The sequence below is a fragment of the Vanellus vanellus genome (genome assembly GCF_965231255.1).
Source record: "Vanellus vanellus genome assembly, chromosome: 6".
Lineage (NCBI taxonomy): Eukaryota > Metazoa > Chordata > Aves > Charadriiformes > Charadriidae > Vanellus > Vanellus vanellus.
This window is the reverse complement of record NC_138911.1, coordinates 42368751-42394089: the sequence shown is the minus strand read 5'-3', so window position 1 is coordinate 42394089 and position 25339 is coordinate 42368751. Positions and strand designations below refer to the sequence as shown.

Sequence of the window (25339 nt, the reverse complement as noted above, 5' to 3'; positions counted from 1 at the left end):
TCTGGAGAAACTGGCTGCTTATGGCCTGGACAGGAGTACTCTTCACTGGGTAAAAAACTGGCTGGATGGCCGTGCCCAGAGAGTGGTGGTGAATGGAGTTAAATCCAATTGGTGTCCAGTCACAAGTGGTGTCCCCCAGGGCTTGGTGCTGAGGCCGGTTCTCTTTAATATCTTTATCAATGATCTGGATGAGGGGATCAAATGCACCCTCAGTAAGTTCGCAGGTGACACTAAGTTAGGCAGGCATGTTGATCTGTTTGAGGGTAGGATAGCTCTAGAGAGGGATCTGGACAGGCTGGACTGATGGGGCAAGGCCAACGGTGTAAGGTTCAACAAGGTCAAGTGCCGGGTCCTGCACTTGGGTCACAACAACCCCATGCAGAGCCACAGGCTTGGGGAAGAGTGCCTGGAAAGCTGCCTGGCAGAGAAGGACCTGGGGGTGTTGGTGGACAGCCAGCTGAATATGAGCCAGCAGTGTGCCCAGGCAGCCAAGAAGGCCAACAGCATCCTAGCCTGTATCAGAAATAGTGTGGTGAGCAGGACTAGGGAAACGATCGTTTCCCTGTACTTGGCACTGGTGAGGCCCCACCTTGAGTACGGCGTTCAGTTTTGGGCCCCTCACTACAAGACAGACATTGAGGTGTTGAAGCATGTCCAGAGAAGGACTACAAAGCTGGTGAGGGGTCTGAAGGACAAGTCTTATAAGGAACAACTGAGGGAACTGGGCTTGTTTAGCCTGGAGAAGAGGAGGCTCAGGGGAGATCTTATCATCTACAAGTAACTTGAAAGGAGGTTGTAGAGAGGTGGGGGCTGACCTCTTCTCCCTGGTGACAAGTCATAGGACGAGAGGAAATAGGTTCAAGCTATGTCAAGGGAGGTTTAGATTGGATATTAGGAAACATTTTTTCATTGAAAGTGTTATTACATATTGGAATAGGCTGCCCAGGGAGGTGGTGGATTCGCCACGCCTGGAGGTGTTTTAAAAAAAAAAAAAAAAAAAAAAAAAGGGGGCAGACGTAGTACTTTGGGACATGGTTTAGAAGTGGTTTTTGTCAGGGTAGGTTAATGGTTGGACTTGATGATCTTAAAGGCCCCTTCCAACCTCAGCAATTCTATCATTCTGTGTTATGCCCAACGGATGTGAGTGTGACTGGAGGTATCTACAACCTGATGGGAACATGGTCTTTCTCATTAGTGGTGTGGCCCCTTGGCTCATATATAGGTTTTGGATGGGAGGGTGTGGTAATGATGGGGACCAGTAATCCCACAGGCTGTCTCTCCAAAAGACTCTAAACACAATGGGATCTCCCTTCAATTTCCTGAGCAAAAAAGCAGAGAGTGCCTGATGAGGCTCCATTTATCTGGCCTGGTGAGCTTCATTAGCTCATCAGGACCACGTTTGAGACAGACACACAGGCCACTATGCATAAAAACTGTAAGGCAACAGCAGTTCTCTGTGAGCTGGAAAACAGTATATGCTTTGCCATTCCCCACAACAATTGGTTTGAGCGTTGATTTTATACAGTGATTACAATTAAGGGTCTTTCACCGCTTCTGACAATAATATAACATATATTACCTTCCTCCTCTAGTACCAGGGTTACTAAACCAACTGGAGACTGAAGGCAAAATCACAGGCAGAAAAGTTGAGGGATTCAACCACCTAGTTTGAGAGGAAAATTCAACCAGGCTTATAGCCTCTCCAGACTTGGTGTTAACTAACATAAAAAGTCCTCTGGGGTGTTTTGTTTGTTTTTTTTCCAGACCTTCCACTTATAAATAAGGAGCATGCAGTGTTTTTCTGAAGTACCTTGTAAGCAATGATAGTGGGAGCCAAACATAGCTAAACAGTTCTGGAAGTGTATTTATAAGCCAGATCTTTCCTAACAAGTGCCAATGGTTCCTCCATTCTGTTACACAATTGTGCTTCGTGCCCGTCCTACACAAACCACTTGAGGTGCAGAGCCTCAACCCAGTGCCTAAACCCACTGTGGCCACTGATTTTTCTGCAAGGATTTCCAGCAAGGGTCCCAATCTGTGAGAACTGTGATTATGATTCTGCAATATTGACTTTTTTCTACTAGGAAGTTCACTGGGACCACCAACTCATTTCATACAGGCCATCCAGGAGCCATTGGATGATAATGGGTTTTAGTTTCCACCCACCTGGGCTACATTCAAACCAGTGACCTAAGGTGAAGGTCTTCACATCCCATTACCAAACCCTCAGGCCATTTAGTGTCCTCCTGTAGTAAAGCTTTTCCCTGCAGCATAAAGTCAAGAGACAGTAAAAATATGTCTATATCTAAAATCTGTTTTCAAGTACGTGGTCAGCCAAAGCCTTTTGATGCAAGTACATAGAGATGAATTTTCAGATATTAATGTGACTGAATATCTTTCAGTCAATACAAAGAGCCCCATGCAAGGAGAAAACAAACAAAAATTAAAATACAATATTTTGCCATAAAATCTGAAAATAATTGTTTATATAAACCAAAAGTTAATTATTGGTATTATTAGATATTAAGTCTCTGCATGGTAATAAAAAAAGAGAATAAACCACCAGCAGGATTTTGAAAAAGTGTTAATAGTAATTCAAACAGCATTAGCAGTATTATCAAGACATTAAAGTATATCTATTTTTAATAAATTAAAGACCAAGCTACATGTAAATTATATGTTTAGCATTTATTCACATACAGTGTATTTTCTGTTCGCTAATGCTAGTCTTTTTAATGCACAGTTTAAAATATTAGGAACTGTAAATTATCTTGTGTTAAATATGCCAAGTACTACAGAAGTGTTAATTAATGTATTATTAAAGCAGTTTTCAGAAGGAGTGAGAAGATATTTTAAGCAGTATGGGTTTCAACTAGAGCAAATGCACATACATTTGCAATGAGTTTAACAATTTATTAAAAATGATCTTGTACTAAATAATAAAAAAGGGGTTTGGTTTTTTTTTTTGAGGGTGGGGGTCTTTGTTGTTGGTTTGTTTGTTTGTTTTTAAAATAAACATACCAAATACTATGCTAGGTTAAAAATGCTTTCTCTGTAACATTCAGCCTTGAATTAATCAGATAAAGATGAAAGTGAAGAATTTTGCCAACAGTGTTTCTTACTAAACTCACTCAGTTATGCCTTTCAGCTTGGTATATATTTTATATGAAGGATATCTTGTTAAAACAACTGTTGAAGGCAAGTCATGTCATATCAACCACACACCATACCCTATGGGAGCTCAAATATTCCAAAAATCTATGTTAATATAATCTTGCCACACAATTCAACGAAGGAAATACAGCAGGTTTTCAGTGACATGCAAGACTTCATATAAGTACCACTTTATCTACATGTCTTCCAGAAATGAGGTAGAGCCATAGCGAGGATTATACTGAATCAATTTAGAAAGGTAAATATTGTTAACAAGCACCATAAAATAGCCTAGTAGATGATTCTAATCTCTATTTATCAACTAACAAGTAGGCTGCACTTCCCAATGCAGCTTCCAACAATATATCTGTAGGACAGCAATATTCTCTGGCTCAAGAGACCAATGCAACTTCTCAACAAGGGGTTCGCAGCTTTTCTAATACAAGATTTACTATGCATTATGTCTTGTGCTTCCACCATCCTTTTTCAAAGTGGTTTCTAAAAAGTACGTGGCTTCCTGCTTATCTAAATCTTTTGAGTGTGTTTTGCCCTGTTTATAAAGACTAAGTACCACTGTTCAGGACACCCAGAATCTCTTGGAATACTTCTTGCAAAGACAGAATATTGCTTCTTTCAGGATCTTGAAGCTCAGAAACACCACATTTTTATAGTCATTTAGCTTTTGCTGAAAACGAAAACAAAACAGGGGACTGCAGGGGGTCTGACAGAACTACCGGAGTTAATGGGTTCTTTGCTACTGCTCTGTGTGACATCCAAAACAGACTGAAAACTTCCGAGTTACAGGGACTGGAAAGGTGGAGACAGAAACGGTCATGGAGATGCTTAAGAATTTTACTAAGCTAGTCAATCATGAGTCCTTGCCAAGAAAGTCTTTATTTTGTTTATTATTTGGGCTAGACCCCAAACTTTTTTTTTTTAAATTAAGAAAAAAGCTAAACAACAAAAACTTGGCAGAGTCAATTCTCCTGTTTAACCAGGCCACTCAGCAGGCTGACATTCAGCTTTTAGACTGTATTTTTCAAAATATTTTCTCTTTACTGACAGAAGCTGCTATAAAAAATTTGTCTCAGCATCCAGCTGGTGATTGACGGCAGGGCCAGAGAGACTGCGGTAGGCTTAAGCAAGGGAAAAGAGCATTAGCTGTGCCACAGTGGTGAAGTAGGAGGAGGTTTACAGAAAAGAATAAGGAGACATAAAAGCACATTCAGGACACATTTCTAAGACAAAAGAATAAATGAACACTAATGATGCAATAGCAGGCATGACAATAAAATGAAAGTCTAGAAATACAAAATACATAAAAACAGAAAAAAAAAAAAGCTTAAGATTCCATCCTGCTTTTTAAAGTGTTTCAACAGAAAAGAAGCAAGTCCCCCTTCTAGATCAGAAAAATCTACATCTTCTAGTGTACTGGAGTATCTGGGATCCCAATTTTCAAGTCACAAAAAGCTGTTTTCCCTGTCTTTGTGTCACTGAGATTCCAATTTTTAAATAAATAATTCTGGTTTTAAAGATCATTATTTGATTCTAGCCCCTAACCAGACAATGGAGTTTCACCAAAATCTTGATATATATTTAACCAAAATATAGCCACAAGCAGTCAGCAGTAAACATAGGTAAACTTAAGTGTTTAAATCTGACTAATAACAAGTGGTAGTCTTAGGAAAGATTTGACCACTTTTGCCATTCAAAGGCCTACATTTTTGCTGTCTGGGGAAGAAAGAAAAGTGTACTATACAATGAGGAAACTTTTCTTCATCCAAAGGAACCCCAGAAAAAACCCACAGCAAAAATCCTCAAACCCCGGGGTCACAGTGATTCACTTGTGATTATGGAAGGGGCACTGAAGTGTTTTAACTAAGTGCTCCTCTACTATGTCCCGCTTGACTCTGCGCTGAGAATGCAATTAACTACTTGCATGCAGCAGTTAAATGTCTCCATACGCGTTTTCTAGATGAATAGGGAACCGAAAAGCCTTATATTCTTTTCCAGTAACGTTACAGCTACAGTCAGCACATGTTCAGCTTATCTGACCGATACCTAAAATCTAACCTGTGAGCTGGCATACAACAGATCTGCCTTCTGATGCATAACACCATAGCAGCCATGGAAGACTCCTTTCAACTCATCCAGCTGTTGTGTTTGGGCTTCACTACCTCTGCGAGCTTTTTAAACCTCCTCCAGTCTAAGGAAACTGTATCACTGGCTTTCGTGATTTCCCTGGCGCAATGACTGGGCCTGGGCTTTCCTGGTTCCCCCTCCATGACAGCCGGCTTTATTCCTACAAGACAATGCTGGCCTTGTTCTCCAGCCATCAGGAGCTGAATCCGAGAGCTCTACCCACGGTGGTTTTGAGTTCACCCCATTCCAGTATATGTAAAAGTTGAAGGAAAAGGTATACAGATTTTTCCACAGGTTCCAAAACCAAGTACCCTTGACTTTTGCTAGCACATAAAGCAATAGGTAATACAACTCTCCAGTTCCCCCATCACTCACGAGATTTGTCTGGGCTTTGAGCAGTGCCCTCTGAGGATCGCAGGGCTCTTCCCTTACGCATTCGCCTCTCTCCCTTCACCACCACAGCAGTCAGCCTCTGCCTGTGCTATTCTCTTCAGCCACATTTCTTCCGCCTCAACGGACTTTCAGCTAACCAGGGTCCCTGCTCCTGCACCTTCTACAAGTTTCATTTGTCTCAGTAAGCATGTTATCCATCCAACCCTCCCAAGCCCAAGTCCGGTGATTGAGTGTCTCTAGCTCTACAGTTTTAAAGACTCAGAGTTAACGTGTGCTCTTTTTTCCATTCCTCTGGGTGCTCTTCCTATAGGCATGCTCTGACTCAAATGGGAATGATTTAACTTTCCTGTTGTATGTGTTTATGCATCCCTGAATATATATATGCACACCAGTGTGACAACCAAATTCATACTTGTCTGCAGATGTAAGTAGCTACTTAGGGCAAGCTGCAGAGTCGTATGGTGATCCACCCCCCCATACAAGCCACGTATCCACAGGGTAGTCATCCTGAAGAACTACATATTTACACTGAATTTCTAAATTACAAACAGTGAACTTCCTTCTATCACAAATATTCTTTCATCCATATGCTATAGATATTTTATATAAACTTATTTTAAACTTTATTATGACATATAGCTAAGAAGAGGGAGTCTGCAGTAGATGTAAAATGCTACTTTTCCAATTAGGATTTCATGCATGCAGGAGTTAGTGACTAGACAAGGCACAAGGCAAATGAGAGATTAGTCTTATGGCAGCTGAAATAGTTAAAGGTAATATCTAATAAAGACCTATGCATTCCAAGGAAGGTAGATCTTATATTGAATTTATATTAAATCAAATCTCCCTCCGACAATCTGGAAAAACAATTTCTAGAAAAAGCCACCCAATTATTCCGGTAGGAACTGAAAACCTGGAGTATGATCAGTGCTTTGGAAGAAAATAGTTTTTATCAAACCATTTTGTTTTCAAGAAATACCAGTGAGCCAGAAAGCAGTGTGTTGGGGTTTAAGGACATTGAAAACTTTAAATGACAAAAAAAATTATTCAAGGTATCCAGACATTTTTCTTAACAGTTCTTGAAAGAAGGTGAGGACACAGGCAAGGGGGTTAAAAAAAGAAAAAGGCTGACAGAAAAAACGTTCATGGACTGTGCATGTATAAGAATTGATATCACATAGAACATGTTTTCAGAAAATTCCCCTGTACATATACAAGTCAAGGTTCTTCTCATCTTACTAAAATGAGGATAAAAACAACAGCAACATTTTCATATTCTAAATCTGCTTTCAAATACATCATTGAAAAAGGCACATGCCAAAAAGTCTGTAAGCTATAGCCTAATAGTTCATTCTACCACAACATTTTTCTTCACCAGTGTGGTAAATTATGGCTCTGACCTAAATTTTCATGTTTGAGTGGATTGTTTACTACCATGTAATAAACATTGTAACACCAGTATTTATGTTTTAACTAGCATTTTTTGAGTCCCTTGCATCTGAGACCATAATCAAATTATGCAGTACGGTTCCCCAATTACCTCCCTGCTTCATTATATTTACCTGGTTTTCCCTGGCAGACGCTGCCATCTGGAATGCATACGGTGGTCTCCCAAACACAAGCCTCAAGCCAGGGGAAACATCCTTGGAAGCAACAGGCACTTTAAGACCAGTATCAGGCATTGATCTACCTACCCAAGTGCTCCCAACAGCTCTAGAGTGCTGGTGTGCCTGCCGTAACAAACAACGTACCTGTCTTTCTAGGGCTGGAGGTTAAGGAACAGTGAACACAAGCAGTGACAGAGGAAGCTATGGGGATAGCAATGAATAAACAGGAATATGGGTTAGTGATGGGGAGAACTTCAGTATCAGAACATAAGCTTGAAGGGGGGGAAACAGTAATTTCCTGTTTATAGTTACTACTACATTTGGCCTAAAATATAATAACTTTCTGTTCTTGATGTCATCTTGCTACCTTTATGCAATATGCAACACCCGTATCAACTCAAACTATGTTTCTCATTCTAATGTAAAATTTTGCTTAAACACAACAATAAAGGGCTGATATTTGCATGCATTGGATTTGGCCATCCAAGCTGAATTTAGTTATCTGTCAATCAAAAATATCTACACATAGGAGTCATCAAAGCAAGCCAGTCTGCAGAGCCACAGATACGGTGGTGTGGGTACAAATAGGAAGGGTATGACCATCAGTAAGCACTTATTTATTTACTTTGAGATTTACAAACTAGTCTTAGATAAGCACACAGAAGAAGTTAAAACAATACACAAATGTTAATCTAGAAGAAGCTACATACCAAAAAGAATTTTAATATATTTCACCAAATCGCCTCTTATCAAATAGATATCTGTAAACAGATAAGCCTCACACCATGCCTTTAGAGTAAACACACTTAGAACACAGAGCAGCAACTCCTAGAGCAGAGGAGCCCTTGTAAAGCCCTACTTCCCCTATGCAGAGCCTGAAATGAATAGCATTTTCTGCTACACTCCAGATTATAGCAAGCAACCTAACAGCACATGGATAAAGAGTGTTCCTAGGCAGCCAGGAATGGGACCACACGCATCAGGACTGTGGTGTTCTCCAGTAGCAAGTAAAAGAAACCAAGAAACCTCCCACTTGCAACCACGAGCATATTGCTGCCATGTCACCAAGACGCTTACACGAGCTGTATGGCCAGTGCTAACTATCTTTTAAAAACCACCCAGGTGAGGAGGCTCTACAAGCCTGGAAGCTCAGAGGAGGACTTCACCTCCTCAGACTGCTGCTGAGGAAAAGGGCACTTATCCTAATAAGGATGAGTGCATGGAAGGGTCAGCCAATTCCCATATAAAAATGATCTGAACATCTGTGAAACATGACATTTATTCACCTTTCCTATGAATTCTTAAAAGATTCCAAGAGTAGACTTTGCCTCAAATTAATGGAGAAGATCTATTCCTAGTTTTCAACCTAAAATAGATGGTATCTGGTATAAACAAGGGGGAAGGATGGATAGTACATTGCTTAGACTATTTTTAGTCTTGTGAAAGAGATATTGCTGCAGGAATGCATCAAAGTATCTAAGCAAGAGAAATTAAAAAACTTTGAGTGTACAATAGTCTGAAAAGTTAATGTAATTTTTGACATTCTGGAACATATTTAAATTTCATTTAGCGACAATGCCAATAATTAGATTTCAGTTTAACCTCCAAGAGACAACCTAGGCCTAGAGCAGTTGATTCGCTCTTCTTTTGGCATCTCTCAAAAGATCTGTTTATAACTTGCAAGTACACTTAGGGAGGAGGAGAGGTAAAAATAAGCCAACACCAACAATGGAAAAACCCTATCTAATGAAGTTGACTTAACCTGTTTAGTAAACTTAATAGATTTTGCCTGGTACACAGTACCATGCTCCCATAAGATATGAATCTACCAGCTGTGACCTTCACAGCCATTCAGTAGTACTCTTTTATGGATGATTATCTGATTCTATGCCTTTTCTAGCAATTTCAATGCCACGGTTACCGTTGATGCTGATGCATGGTCTGGATACATGACCGATGCTCCCCAGAGTGATACGAATCAGAACTGCCTCTCTCTGTCAGGCTGGGTCCTGCATGTAACCATCACCAGCAATCAAGCAGCAATGCAGTGATTCTAAAAGCATGCTGCTACCCCTGGAAGCAAGAAGGCCTCCTGCTATGATAACCAGAAAATACTCCCTTAGGCATAAGTTCTAGGTGTTGCCCAAAGCATGCAGCAAAGCATTGAGCATTAGGATCATCAGGCCTTTCACTCCAATGAAAGACTAAGATTTTTGAGGGAGTGAAAGAGCTCAGAATACTTTTGGAAAGTGTTTGTTTACATCATTTGATTTCAAGGCAAAGGAGCTCAACCATGTGGGATTTAGTATGGATAGCACTGCCACAGTTTAATCAGCCAAATCACACCACCAGCAGGATTCTACGAAGACTTAAAGCGAAACGTGAAGCAACTCAGAGTATTAGGTTTCTCACCCTTAATTCAAGTCTACAACAAGAATATCTCAAATTACGAAAAACTTAATTATATTATGAAAAATAGGATTGATTTTTAAATGCAGTACAGCTCTTGGGTCTCTTTATCCCCATGATTATTCACTACAGAGTTGTGGAACAACTACCATCCCTTCAAATTCTATAATAGGAGTCTTATTTTGTTGAACTTTGAAATCAGGAAAAGTGAATGACTAAAGTCAGATGAGGTCTGCATTAGAAGCATTTTGCCAATAAAGCAATCTTGGTACACCACGGTGGCAAGGCACTAAGCATGTCATCAGCTATATCAGCAAAGGTCTACTTTGGACTCATACAGAAAAATCACCACTTATTAGCAAAACAAGCAATATCAGTAAAACAGTTTTGCAAGTAAAATAGTATCTGCTATAGAGGTTTCTGCTGATGCAGCTTTGTCCAAGTGGGATTCTACACCACTTAAATACCTTCAATTGACCAAGCTATACCAAAATATACTCTAGGCTTGGCTTGTATTTTGCTCTTAATCTTGGCTCAGTATCTCACTCAAAACTTTTTGATCATTTTCTATCCCTACTGAATAACAAAAACCTCCCAGTCCAACCTGCCAAGTTAGCAAAATATGAATGTCCTTTTTAGTATAAAATCCGGCTCAAAACATAGAGCATGGGAACATTCTTGAGGCAAAGAAAATACTGCTAGACAAAGCAACAGTACATGCTATACCAAAGCACAGTTATGATCAAGACATCGATCAGTATTGGTCACTGATTATACAGGTGACGTACTGCTTAGTCTACAGCCAGGGAGCTTCTGCAAACCCTGGGGTGCCTCCAGACAGCCCCAGGACTAACAAGACTGCCAAACTTATCGCAGCCTGCAGTGTGACTGGTCACACAAGCCATTTTACAGCCTGAAAAAAAATCTTCGCACTGCCTCCCTTTGCCTGGACTGTGCATCACTGGGCATCACCAGCGGAGAGGACTCTCAGAAACAGCAGATCTTCCACTGGGGAAAGAGGGAATGCACAACAGCCCCTCTCCCCCAGCCATGTGAAGCAGCACGTACAGTAGCTTACATGAGAGGACACGCAGAAGAAGGGGACAGCGCTAGGGTGCCCTCTCCTAATAATGAGAGGATACCCTTGCTACCTCTAAGACTGGATAATAGTAATAGGTAACAAAGTCCACCGCAGTCGCAAGCCTTACAGACCAACTGCCCTAGGCGTGTAAACGAGTCACTGGAATTTAGCAAGGGGGTGGAAAACCACAGAGGACACTCCTGGGCAAAGAGACAATGGACCAAGGCAAAAAAATTTCAGCAGTCCAAGAACTCCACAAAGATGTGTACGGGCCCTGGCTGCGAGTCAGCTGTGGAGGAAGCACACACTGCCGTATCACGGCCAGCTATGGACAGCTACATGAAATTAATTCATTCGACTGCTGCTCCGTTCCCCACAGTCCGTTTAACTGACTTTTGTGCGGAGGTAGGGGAATTTCACCTTTTATATAGATGCAGCTGGAAAGACTTTACACACAAATTATTCCCAGTACACAACACATACTCTAAATAGTGCAGCCTGATTAAATGGTACATGATACAGCATCCTAAACTACTCTGCATCACAGTCTGCGATCTCAAAGATGGCACAGACCCAATGTCACTTACGAAACTGTGAGATAAAGTTCAATGCAACTACAACAGACAAAAGGTATCTATTTTCATGAGTCTCCTGTTGCTGAATGAGCAGAAAACTTTAAGGAAAGACACAGTCTGTCACACTTATTGTTGATCAGACTTTTTGTTCAGCATTTATGAGAAACTTACTCCCTATCTACCAGAAATTAAGGGCAAATCCTAATTATAGAATCTTTGGGTCATATATTGTAGGGAAGGGGGGGGGGGGGGGGGGAAGGGTGTTGTTGTTTGTTCTTTTAAAAAACAAGAACACAGGATTGTTTTATATCTAAAAGTGACATAAATTAAAAATTGTTGTCTTCCTGTTGCACTCAGGTAGAAGCAGGCTTTACACTTCCATTTTCTTTTTCCCTAACATTATTACATTATTGTGTTTTCTTTCTTTTCAAAGTGTGTGCATGTATGTGCATATATGTTCGTGTGTATATGAACATGGAACTTTAAAACAACGAACACCTGACAAAATATTTTATATAAAAATATATTTTATATATTTATATATTTTATATATTATATATATTATATATTATATATATAAATATATATTTATATTTTATATAAAAAATATGTTTTCTATTTTGTAAAAAAAAAAATTAGGTTTTAAAAATGTAATAGAAGTCTTGTTTTCTGTATACCAGTTTGAGGTATACTTCGCTAAATCTTTCTATGTTTTAACTGGAGCATTGTTTGTCTTAAAGGGAAAGCAAATCATTATAAATACTTTAATTTGACTACAGATACTGCTATCATAAAGGAATTTCAGCAGAAAATCGATAATTTTGTCATAGATAAGTCAGAAGTTTAGTGATACTGATGCATCTGGATGTGAAATATGAGTTCTGTCAACTTTTGTATCGTGAAGCCCTATGGCTAGATGGGAGAATTCATAGATCAGTAAACAACTTAAAGCTTTAAACTGAAGCAATGTACAGTGCTGAGTAGGTCTACTAAACAGCCAACAAGGAAAAAAAAAAAAATAAAAATCTTCAGAACACAATTTTGAGGTTTGCTTAAAGAAATCCTTTGGGGGGTAGAAGAAAAATTAGGGACAAAATGTTATGGAAAAGCTTCATTTCTGATAAACCGTAAACTTATGTTTCAATAAAACATTATGCTTGATGACTTCATGATTTAACCTCCTAGAAATTTGAAAAGCAGATTTAGTTCTAAATAAAAGCATAATTTGGAAATGAAATTGAAAATAATTCATTTAGGAAGAAAACAAATATGAAAGATTTCAGGGTTTCCAAAAGCCACCTCTTTGCCCATCTTTTTGGATAAACACATTCACTAAATTTGCTAACCATTTGCAAATAATCTAGCTTTGTTTCCAGAAAGAGCCTGCCCTTTTTTTTTTTAAAAAAAAAAAAAGGGAATTCGCTAGTAGCCACTACTACAGACACACAAATTTTTCAAGGGAGAATTGTCTTCTGTATTTCAACAGCATCACTATGCAAAACAAGCCTCACATTATTTTAAAGAAAGGCTGCAGCCATCTCGTACTGCTGCAAGTAAAGAGGGTGTGCTCATGACTCACTGCCCCTGTTTGGTTGCAACTCATCAGTGCCGGCAGCCCTAATCTGCTCCCAGCCATTATGACCAGCAGCTCTGAAATATGGATTAGGTCTACCCCAAGTACTCCGCGCAGAGAAAGAACTCCTTGAGCTCTTTATTCCCTACGGAGTACCTGTGCATGAGAATAAATCAGTGATGTGAAAGAAAACATAAAACCCTTCCCAGTAAAATTTGCAGATGACACAAAAGATAATAAAATGGTAAATACCGGGGAGTTGTCAGTTCCACAGATTGCATGGCAGTCTGGGCTCACCTGAATAAGATGTGTTTTAACACAGCTGAGCACAAAGCTGTCTATCTAGTAACTAACAGCACAGATTCCAAACAAAGACAATATAATAACTTAGGAAGAGGCATATGGATGATGGTGGATAACCAAATTAATATTAGCCTACAGCGCAATGCCCTGGCTAGAGCAGCAAAAAGATCCTTTGATGTACAAGGAAGTAAACACAGAGTAGCAATGGGAAAGGATTATAAAAATCACTACTGATGCCGAGACAGAGAATCTTTCCGTTTCAAACGGCATGTGACAATGGGGTTCTCGTTTATATCTGTGATTCCTGAGCTCTACCAACAGGAACAACTAGTGGACTATGCTAGTATTCAAACTAGAAAGACTTCATCAAACAGCTACAAGCAGCATTCAAATTCTGGAAAACTTGCCTGGCTAAGAATGAGAACTCTGTCGAAGAGGAGGATAAGCGATCACTGGGTTACTGCCTACAAATACCTAAATGGGGGGGAGGGGGGGCGGGCAGGCAAATAAGAACTGAGGAGTATCATGAATATTAACAAAGGATTTTTCAGATTCTTAATGCTGGTACATTTCTGCTACATAACAGCTTGAAAACTTCAGACTAAAAATAAGGTAATCTTTAACTAACAGTAAGTACAGTTCATCTAAACAAAGGAAGGATTTTCTTTCATCTGAAGTTCTTATAATCAGCATTTTCCTTCGAAAAAGAACCAGAAGTTGCAAGACTGTGTTACTATCTTTTATTGTTCTTTTAAATCGAAAGATGGCAAAGAGTTGGAACCCCACCTTTCAAAAGCATACCTAAAATGCTTCAGAGGATAGCTTTGCTACTGCAACCCACAGCGCTTACGTGGGCTTTAGGGAAGATATTTGGCTAACTCCTTATATTTGGGGATAATTATTATCCCTTTCCCCAAGCTGTGGAATGATCATGTAAACTGTTAGTAAGAACTTGTTATCTTGCTTACTGCTTCCCCAAGTAATGTTTTGGATATACTTAGCATTAATGCTTCTGTATTTGTGCAAAGCAGCGAGTTACTAAAAGAGCATGGGAAAAGTGAAACCTTGCTGAATACACAGAGTAGCTCAGTCACAGATAATTTGAATTGATCTCTCAATTTCTGAAACCACTAACATGACTCAGTAAAAAAAAAAAAAAAAAAAGACAAAACACACACCACCAAAACCAAAAAAAAAAAGACCACAAAACAAACAATACAAAACACAAAAAGAACCCTTCATATCTCAAATGAAAATGAAAGGCAAAACCAATTTCTGTAGAATATAAAAAAAAACGTCTTAACAGGGAATTAGCAGACTGTGACTAATATCCTATTGAAGGGGTGTGGTTAAGGGACCTGAAGACCCAGCCAGTTTAACATGGATCGTGTGCAAGACCGCAAAAGGTAATTGCTTAATTGGTCAATTGACCAATACCAAATTCACTTCAGGCTTAAACTCAGAATAGATATTACAATTAGATACTGCAAAGCTTAAGTGAATCTTCAAAATTTGTATTGAACTATAAACTGAATTGGATTTTGTAAACCTTAACACTGCCCTTTATTATTCAGTGGAAAAAAATTTTCAGGTAACATGTATACATCACACCTATTCTCTATTCAGGCTACGTTCCATTAATCTCAAAGTAAAATGTTAAAGCCAGTGCAACATTTAACTGTGTCATAATAGAGATATGACAAAATTTCTGTTATTGAAAAATTATGGGGTTCGAGTGCTGTTCTCCCAAATGCTCCAATCAGCCAAGGATTAGATGTTCAACTTAATGCTAGCCAGTGATCATTAATCATTTTAAAGTAGCACAGCTAATCTCATTTCTTACCCAGAGAAAGCCCACTCATATCTTACACGTAAGGAGACATTGGCTCACTTTTGGAGGCATTTTAAAACTTGGTTAATGACTTCTTTTTTTCTTCCCGCTAAAGACATCTAGAACAGCTCAGCACAGAGAACCTGCAAATATGCTCAAAACCACACAAAGGTGAGAGCAGACATAGGCAGCTGTAAGAGGGATAAAGTTTTGCCAGGCAACCTCACACTGAGGCTGTGAGAATCAGGTCATTTATATTAAAAGGACTGTTACATGACAGCAGTTGCTTCTCTGCCATTTGGTGATACAGAATTAACTAGATTATTAGCTTTCAATATTTTCTAAGAAGAGGCCAAATTTACGAAGAGAAGGTGCACAGAATTTTCTTCAAATACACGTACTAAATTCACATTGAAAGGATTAAAATCAAGATGTGAAATGAGGGAACACCACTCCAAAGAAAGAGCCACTGTGCAAGAAGATGGGGACCTCTCCTTCCTGTTTTACTAGAGTAGATCAAACTAAATAGCAGCTTCATCAGTATATTCTCTCTTAGCTTAACCCCTAAACATGAGATACTGAAGTCATTGTTGGGAAAAAAGCTCATGCACCCTACAGCATTAGCTTGAATGACAGCACTATTGTCCTACTTTACGTGGTTTTCCTGCAGCTAAAATAATAGTTTTCAGATGACTGTATCTTTTCCTCAGCTATATAATATCAGATGAGTCAGGATATACAAACAAGAAGCCTAAGAAGTCTTACACCTTTTTAAGTCAATTTAGGTGCAACACCACCACTAAGAAACAAAAAGATAATGATCTCTCAGCCTCTATCAACTTCTCTGTGCTGCTTAAATGGCTCTAGTGACCTGAACCAGCTTTCACGAAGTTGTGAATCTCTATTTGGAACTATTAGCTCTTCCTCTGCAAGACTTTTACAGCTTTCTCCGTATTAAGGTGGTGATGAGCACTGCAGACTACTTCAACAACCCCAAGAAATCCTTCATCGTCCCATCCTCTGTAACTGGTTGAATTTCCTCACTAGAAACCCTAGGGCAGCTATTTGGCCTATTAAAAGGTTTATATTCTCATTTGTGTTGTCTACCAGGGCCATGAGCTCTCTTTACAAAGCAATTCTGGTTTTGTTTTATTCATATAATAAATAATAATAAAAAAATCTTCAGTTAAACCTTAAAGGCTGACAGGAATGGTTTAGCATTGTGCCTCCTTTTGTCAGTTGTACAAATATTTATGGTTTTGATTCAACATATAGTCCGAGGGGAGCTTATTTTGTTTGGTTTGTTAAGCTTGGATGTTTTTAGCATTTACAGGCTCAGGATGAGCCCCTGCTGGACCTGTTGTTTATGAACAGAGAAGGACTTGTAGGTGATGTAACCGTTGGAGGCCATCTTGGGCACAGCAATCACAAAATTATAGTTCTCGATTCTCAGAGAAGTAAGGAGCGGGGTCAGCAGAACTGCTACTTTGGACTTCTGGAGAGCAGACTTTGGCCTCTTTAGGGGCTTGGTTGACAGTGTCCCTTGGGAGGCAGTCATGAAGGGCAAAGGAGGCCAGGAAGGCTGGACATTCTTCAAGAAGGAAATCTTAAACTTACAGGGACAGGCGGTCCCCTTGTGCTGAAAGGAAAGCTGGTGGGGAAGACCACCAGCCTGGCTGAACAGAAAGCTTTGTCTGGAACTCGGGGGAAAAGAAAAAAAAAATAATTTGTGATCTCTGGAAGAAGGGGCAGGCAACTGGCAACTCAGAAGGACTACAAGGATGTTGTGAGGCTATGCAGGGAGAAAATTAGAAGGGCCAAAGCCCAACTAGAACTTAATCTGGCTACTGCTGTAAAAGACAAAAAAAAAAAAAAAGTTTCTATAAATACATTAACAACAAAAGGAGGGCTAAGGAGAATCTCCATCCTTTATTGGATGCAGGGGGAAACAGTTACAAAGGGTTAGTGCCCTCCAGTTTTACACCGGTTGTTCTCTGGGTACCCAGACTCCTGAGCTGGAAGACAGGGCCAGGGAGCAAAATCAAGCCCCCATAACCCAAGGGGAAATGGTTAGTGAACTGCTACACCACTTAACACACACCCAAGTCTATGGGGCTGAATGGGATCCACCCAAGGGTACTGAGGGAGCTGGCAGATGTGCTCCTCAAACAACTTTCCATCACTTATCAGTAGCCCTGGCTAACCAGAGAGGTCCCAGTTGACCAGAGGTTAGCAAACGTGACGTCCATCTACAAGAAGGGCTGAAAGGAGAATCCAGAGAACTATTAGCCTGTCAGTCTGACCTTGGTGCCAGGGAAGGTTATGGAGCAGATCACCTTGAGTGCCATCGTGCAGCACATACAGGACAACCAGGTGATCAGGCACAGTCAGCATGGGTTTACAAAAAGCAGGTCCTGCTTGACTAATCTGATCTCCTTCTATGACCTGCTTAGTGGATAAGGGAAAGGCTGTGGATGTTGTCTACCTGGACTTTAGTAAAGCTTTTGACACCATTCCCCACAGCATTCTCCTGGATAAACTGGCTGCTCATGGCTTGGACAGCCATAGGCTTTGCTGGGTAAAAACCTGGCTGGATGGCCAGGCCCAAAGAGTTGTGATGAATGGAGTTAAATCCAGTTGGTGGCCATTCACAAGCCGTGTTCCCCAGAAATCAGTATTGGGGCCAGTTCTGTTCAGTATCCTTATTGGCAACCTGGACTAGGGGATCGAGTGCACTCTCAGTAAGTTTGCTAATGATGCCAAGTTGGGCAGGAGTGTTGATCTGATTGAGGGTAGGAAGACTCTAGAGAGAGGGATCTGGACAGGCTAGATTGATAAGCCGAGGCCAATGGTATGAGATTCAACAAGGTCAAGTGCCGGGTCCTGCACTTGGGTCACAACAACCCCATGCAGAGCCACAGGCTTGGGGAAGAGTGCCTGGAAAGCTGCCTGGCGGAAAAGGACCTGGGGGTATTGGTAGGCAGCTGGCTGAATAACAGCCAGCAGTGTTCCCAGGTGGCCAAAAAGGCCAACAGCATCCTGGCTTGTATCAGGAATAGTGTGGTGAGCAGGACTAGGGAAACGATCGTTTCCCTGTACTTGGCACTGGTGAGGCCCCACCTTGACTACCATGTTCAGTTTTGGACCCCTCACTACAAGACAGACATTGAGGTGCTGAAGCATGTCCAAAGGGCAATGAAGCTGGTGAAGGGTCTAGAGCACACGTCTTATGAGGAGTGGCTGAGGGAATTCGGGTTGTTTAGCCTGGGGAAAAGGAGGCTGAGGGGAGACCTTATCGCTCTCTACAACTGCCTGAAAGGAGCTTGTAGCAAGGTAAGGGTCAGTCTCTTCTCCTAAGAAACAGGTGATAGGGCAAGAGGATACAGCCTCAAGTTGTACCAGGGAAGGTTTAGATTAACTATTAGGAAATATTTCTTCATTGAAAGTATTGTCAAACATTGGAACAGACTGCCTAGGGAAGAGGTGGAGTCACCACGTCTGGAGGTATTTAAAAAGAAGTGTAGATGTGGTTTAGTGGTGGACTTGGCAGCGTTAATGTTTTGACTCGATGATATTAAAGGTCCTTTCCAACCTAAATGATTCTATGATAATGTTTATATGACCAAGCTACACCTTCCAGGACAAATCGATCCACTTCTTAGACTGAAATCAATGAGCCTTCTATTCTGTGCTCATTTCACTAACTTGCAGAGAAATGAAGGAAAAAGCTAATAAGACCATAGTTGTCTTTCTGGGATTTAAATGAGCGAGGTGTTTTCCTTACGTATTTATTCCATGCTTTTTATCTCACAACAAATACCTTACTGTAGAACTCTTCCTTGTTCTCTATGCTCCTGAAGAGAGGCATGACCTTTAAGTCTGCTTAATATGGACAGGAAGAAATGAGGAAGAGATGATTCTTCCACCCTTGCTTTGGAGATGGCACACAACAGCCACCAAACTGAGAATTTCCCCTCACAACCCAGGTGATACTCTGAAGGGCCACTTCATGAATGGAATAAATTCCAAGCTGAGAAGAAAAAAAAACCTGACATATCCTCTGCTTGTACACAACAGAGACTCCCTGCAGACAAGCAAAAAAACCCCTATTCTTGACACACCATTACTCCTTGTAATTTAGCAACAAATGAAAATGGAGCATGGGCAGGGAGCTGCGCTCCTCTTGGGCAATCTCTGGAGATCATCCACCCAGGCTTTGTTCACTGTTTGACACTCCATAAAGATGAACAAGAGTGCAAAACCATAGGTGTCTGAGCAAACAGAAGAAAGGATTTTCAATGTGGGCAAGGCAGAAAAACCTTGCCAGTTTGGTTATAGCGAAGTAGCTAGAACTGAATAAGAAATACTTCTTTTAGTTGTGAATTTTGTTTGACATCACAAAAGAAGAATCTGGACATTACCAGCCACAGCTGCAGGGACGGGAAAAGAAAAGGGGAAATATTCAGGAATTGATGGACATGTGTATTCCAGGCCAGTAACTGGCAGGCCTCTGGGTTTACCTCTATAGCTCAAGACATGTCATCCACTTCAAAAACCATAATGGTAAATTCTTTTAAGAATGCTTGATGTGTTAGTCTTTACTGCTAGTGAACACAGAAACAATTTGTAATTATTTTCAAGCTTATTTTGGAGCTTTTTGAAAAGCATATTTACATGTTCAGCCACCTAAAACAACACAGACCCATGGCAACCAAGGTGGCGGACAATACAGGGGGCCTCCCCAAAAAAATACACTTTTAAGAACTGTTGGCAAAAAAACAGTGTTCCACTCTGTTCTGAGCCAGATATATAGTGGCAGCTATGAGACTCGATTGCATGAGGATCATAAACAGCCTAGAGGGATCTATATATTTACTATTTTGCTTATTTAATATATATTAGCTAATGTAATCATTAGTCCAGCTCTTCAGGAACCTGTGTTGCAAAAAGTTTTTTGTAAATTTTTGTATAGTACTGTAATGTATTTACTGATCTACACCTTTAAGAACTCTTACAAACCATTATTTGTAGTATGTATTGCCACTAAGATTTGACTAAAAAGGTTTTTTCCACAAATGTTTTCTGGGAAGTATTTTTGCAGTAGAAGAGCCTTTCAAATTTTTACAAAAAGGATCAGAATATCTCTATTTCAACTGCTAAGTAGCTTTACACAAAATACCTTTAGTAGGTACACGGTTAAGCATAAATCGAGAGTAGGGTCTCTGCATAATACTTCTTTTAATCTCAAAATGGGTTGGAGAAAAAACAGCGAAGCTCCCAATCCATGATTTTCTGTCCTGTCCTACATTGTATGGCCAGTCCTTAAAATTCCTTTAACTCTCAGAGTAAGTAGTTTGCTGGTTTGTGTCCAGCCCAGAAATTAATCCTACAGAAAAAGGAGGGTCACATAACCTTTTCTGTTGACCACCAGTGCCCTTTTAACATCCATTCTCCCTTCCCCAGTCTAATCAGGGGAGAGACTGAGCGTGCATGAGAGATGCACATAAACACCGAGTACAAAATGTTCACGTCTTGTAGCACTAAACTATAAACTCTAAAAGTGTCATGGAAATTGCTTGATTTTTGGTTGGGTTTTTTTTTGGTCTCAATTAGTGAAGTTTTTAGTAACTTGTTATGTCATTGGAAATAAGTTACTGGGGGGGAAAAGTACCAAAAACATCCATTGGGAAGAAGACAGAAAGAACACCTCAGACAACTTAAATAGCGTGGAAGAAGCACAGAGAGAAAGTTTCACTAATCAAAAAGCACTCCGTGTTTTCTGTAGAAAGACCTAGCCATTAGTTTTTCAAAATAATCCATGCTTTTTAAGTGAGGTGAACTACTTCAAAACTCACATTTCAGGTATGACAAAAGAGATGTCAAACCAAACACTTTTCATCACCAGTCCGATTTTTAGATTTTGCCTTGTTTGAAAAACTATTTAGCTAATGCCTATTTGCAATTGTATACCTACTTATAAGTGAACATCTACTATTCCATTTTGCAGTCAGCACAGCTAGCTGTTTTAAACTATACTGACTATAAATTCTACCTAATTAAAAAAATTGGGATAATCAACTATTTTGCAGTGTTCAGGGAAGCCATCATTGTATTTAACAGTCATGACAAACTGTGCCAGGTTTTCTTATTTCCAAAAAGTTTCAAAGTCTTGAAGCTGTTCTAAAAACTGGTATAAATAGCGCACAACAAATCTGCTTCATGTATTCATTTGTTTAAATATATTTTTACACTTACTGAACTGAAGTTACAAGAAAAGTAAAACCACTGAAGTTGAGTTCTATGGTGACATTTAAAACCATGCTAGATCTAGACTGCTTCAGTTACCCTGAACACTGCCATTATTTGGCAAGATAGAAGGGAAAACCAAAAATTCAGGAAGTGCAAGAAATATTTAAGTCAATGTAAAATCATGAGTAAATCACATATCACACCAAAAGTAACCATTCACAAAAAAGCCAAGCAAGAGGTCAGATTTTCATTTTGGCTCACCAAGTTACATTGATGCTGTAATTATATTGATAAATCTAGATTTCTCTTTTCCTCTCGCTTCTGTAAACCAAAATGATACTCTTCATTTACACTGAAGTAACAGCTTTTCTTTTAGTAATACGTACAACCACATCAGTAAAAGATTCAGGAAACAAGCAGCAGGTTATGGAATAAAAAGAGGGGATGGGAGAATATGACCTAAAAATTTATAATGAGTATGACTGCCTTGCCAAAGAAACATGTTGCAATGCAGAACACAATTGATTTTTAGAAGTTAAGGGGGTTTTGGAAAATGAAATCTGTTATATACAAGATGATAATGATAACACTCTGATACAAAACAAGAATCTAGTTGGAGTGTGAAAAGTAAGCGACAGAAAGCAGTTTCAAAATCCGGCAAGATAACAGAAGATTCACAATGCATTTGCAATACATTAATACGAAATAATCTACCGTATACCTGTCCAATACATACTTTTCAATTCCACGTAGAAATTAGATTATTAAATCCTTACTACAGTAAAATAGAAACTTCACTGATTGCAAAAGTAACAGAAGTCAAGCATGTTGCATTTGCCTGCCCACGGCAATAGGACTTTTGTCAGAAGCACCAGTAACAATCTTGAGTTACGCACAAAAGCGGGCTCTGTCAGGGCAACGGACAAAGGCAAATGACTGCCAAGCAAGAGGACTCAACTTCAATTTAACTGTCCTGTAAGGTACATACTAATTAGCTGCAAAGCTATGAAATCCTAGCTAGCATGTTAAGTCTGCTACATGACAGTATAATTTGACTTCTTAAAGGATTATGCAAATTACAACTCATCATTCCATTACACGACTGAAAAAAAGTGACAGCTAATTTATACATAACACACCTTTCAAATCCCTAAGATGTGAAGCACCTGTGCAATACATTTTGCCTAGATTTTCTAGTGTATACATTCTTGTTTATCGCACTGTAAAGAAGCATATCTAAGAGATTTACTAAAGTCATAGGGGTTTTTATTTGCTTTTTAGCTTTTAGAGCACAATCCCAGAGAATTAAATAACACATTTCTGTCCCTGCTGTAGAGGTTTTGCACGCAAGAAGTGTACGGTTTCAACACACGTGTCATTTCTGAATAGCGGGAGAGCACGAGCACTAAATGCACGAGCTAGAGGCAAGACTCACACAGATTTCAACATACTTCTGGTAGGTAGATTCACAGTAGATTCCGTCATATCGGTAGATTTTCCTACATTCTGATTGGTTGGGCAGAGGATGCTGGACAGTTATTCTGTAGAGGCATCAAAAACAGATAGACATGACTAGAGGTTCTCTACAGGTAACTGTAATGCAGGACAAATCAGTATGTTGAAATTGATTTTCTTTTCTTTTCTTTTCAAATTAAACACCTTTCTGATCTCTTTAAATCAACTGCCTTGTGCACATAACATCCAGAGTTTCCACTTTTCAAAGTTTGCACTGAGAGTAAACTAAACTTCAGTTCTCCACAAGAACGGTATTTTTTCCCCCATCAAATAAAAGTGGAAGAGGTAAAGAATTTTATGAACCGAATTGATACATCACATAGTTTGTGCATATACAACAGGGCTTATAAAATTGATTATTTATTGTTTACTGTTGCAATCCTTCCTTAGGCAGAACATCCATTTATATCAGCTGGGAGTTTGTCCAGACAAAGACCAAATAACCCTCCAATTTAAAATGTCAACAGCAATTCGCACATTTGCACAGAATGAGGATGTTGTGGCATTATGAGGACTGTGATTGAAGGTGCTCAGCACCATCTGAATAATGCCATATGTTCTTGGATCGACTGAAAGAAAATGAAAGTGATTGGCAGCAATCAGGAGGTGCGCAGCATCTTGTAAAATCAGGCCCTAAAAGATTTGTCAATCATTCTATTATTCATCCCTCCCCAACTCCCTGTTAGCAGAAAATATAATTTGGCTATAAAAATTCAATGTTGTTTTTAAAATATACTTGGGAATTGCACACAAAACAGTACCCACCAATTTTCCTCTTTTTTTTTTTTTTTTTCCTACCTCCCTCTTCTCCGGAATAAAACCACATTTTAGATGCTTTTGTATCTCCCACAAATGAATACTTTTTTTGCTTTTAATAAAATGGTAGTTCACTAGATTAAGTATGAATTATTTGAGAATTTTTATACATCTTTCAAATGTAGAATTTTAGGCTGCGAATTTTTTTTAAAATATTCTTGTCAATATAGAATTATTTTTTATTACTATTATTTTTACAGTATTACATCTATATAACTCTAAGCTAGTCTTGGTTTTTTGAAGTCACGTTTGTTTCAACAGCAGTTTGAGATTGGAGGCTTGAGAAAAAAAGTTAGTATCATTATCCAGCAATAAGCTTTACGAGAAAACGGAAAGATATGTACTTTGGAAACTGAGGGCCTTCCTCAGTCAGACTGCACCTACACAGAGTGGTGAGCGCACACCATTTCATGTCTTAACAGTCCTGGTCCCTTCCTTATTTAAATTGGAAACCTGGTCTGAGCATGCCTCAGCACTGTTTTTGGCCCATGGGAACCCACATGCCAGAGGGAGGAGACAGCTATGTGATGAAGGCAGGACCAAACACCTCCAAATCCTGGGATATTCCTGCATTCACCAATTAAGGCATTGCCAGAGACATTTATTTTGATACCCAGAGCCTGGAAGTTAGATGCCTAAGCACCATACACAGTGTATAAGGAAAGCTAAGTATCTTAAAATGGGATTTGCAATACAAGTGCTATCTGCAGGGAACCATTCGAGCTAGTAAAAAAAAGAAATCCAGAAAAGGAAAGGTTCTTCTGTGTTGTTTGGGTGTGAGAGACACAAACACTTCACTTTGGGTCACCCAGAAATGCCTACCATCAAAGTGAATTCAAGCATCAAAATCTTCAATGCACCACCAAATTTGGATTTGTTGGGTTTTTTGTTTGTTTGTTTGTTTTTGTTTGTTTGTTAAAAAGGAGACTAGAAGAGATGCCTGTTTTTACATGGCTTCAGCAAAGACACAGGAGAACGAGGCTCTCCACACCTCTCAGCCAAAGGAGGTTCAAACATACATTTCCCACAGCTCCAAAGATTACCACAGACTCCTTGATAACTACTATTCTACTATTAAACAAAATATATATAAAAAATCAGGATTCATTGGATAAAAGAAAGGGAGCCACAGTGAGAGCATGTTATATTAAGAGTCGTTCAAAAATGCATAAGCAGTCCTTGCAAAAACTATCAGAATCCTTCCCAGATGAGTGCCCTCATCACACAGCTTCAGAATTATGCTCTTTCTTCCACTGGTTCTCTGGCCAAATGAACCTTGAATAGTAATACTGATTATTGCTATTACTTGAGTAGTTAAACAAGTGAAGTAGAATACGGATGACTCCAGAAAACCTTTATTCTGAAGTAGTTGTGGCATTCTTCTGGGATGTGGGAGATGTGGGTTTGAACACCCTTGTGATGAAATAGGTCCTAAATAAGTATTCACTGCATCAAGCTAGAGTAGAATACCTGTCAGCTAGCTTTTGTTTGTTTGTTGTAGTTTTCGTGATAAGGACAGTCCTTGCTCTTTTTTCAAATGGATGACAGACAAACTGAAACATGGGAGGCTCCATCTCAACATCAGAAAACACTTTACTGCAAGGGTGACAGAGCACTGGAACAGGTTGCCCAGAGAGGTTGTGGAATCTCCACCCATGGAGATAGTCAAAACTTGCCTGGACATGGTCCTGG

The 25339-nt window shown here is 39.6% G+C and overlaps 1 protein-coding gene across 6 annotated transcripts in view; it reads right to left on the bottom strand.

Annotated features, from left to right (window-relative positions):
* NPAS3 (neuronal PAS domain protein 3) overlaps nucleotides 1-25339 on the bottom strand; it is a gene marked incomplete at its 3' end in the record, with an annotated part of 622106 nt that overhangs the window by 514415 nt on the left and 82352 nt on the right. The window contains exon 2 of one of the 6 annotated variants that reach the window (XM_082485382.1): nucleotides 22768-22857. The exons of the other annotated variants lie outside the window; for them this stretch is intronic. Within the exon in view, the coding sequence (XP_082341508.1) occupies nucleotides 22768-22857 (90 nt within the window). The remainder of the gene's footprint in view (nucleotides 1-22767; nucleotides 22858-25339) is intronic. 6 annotated transcript variants of the gene reach the window in all.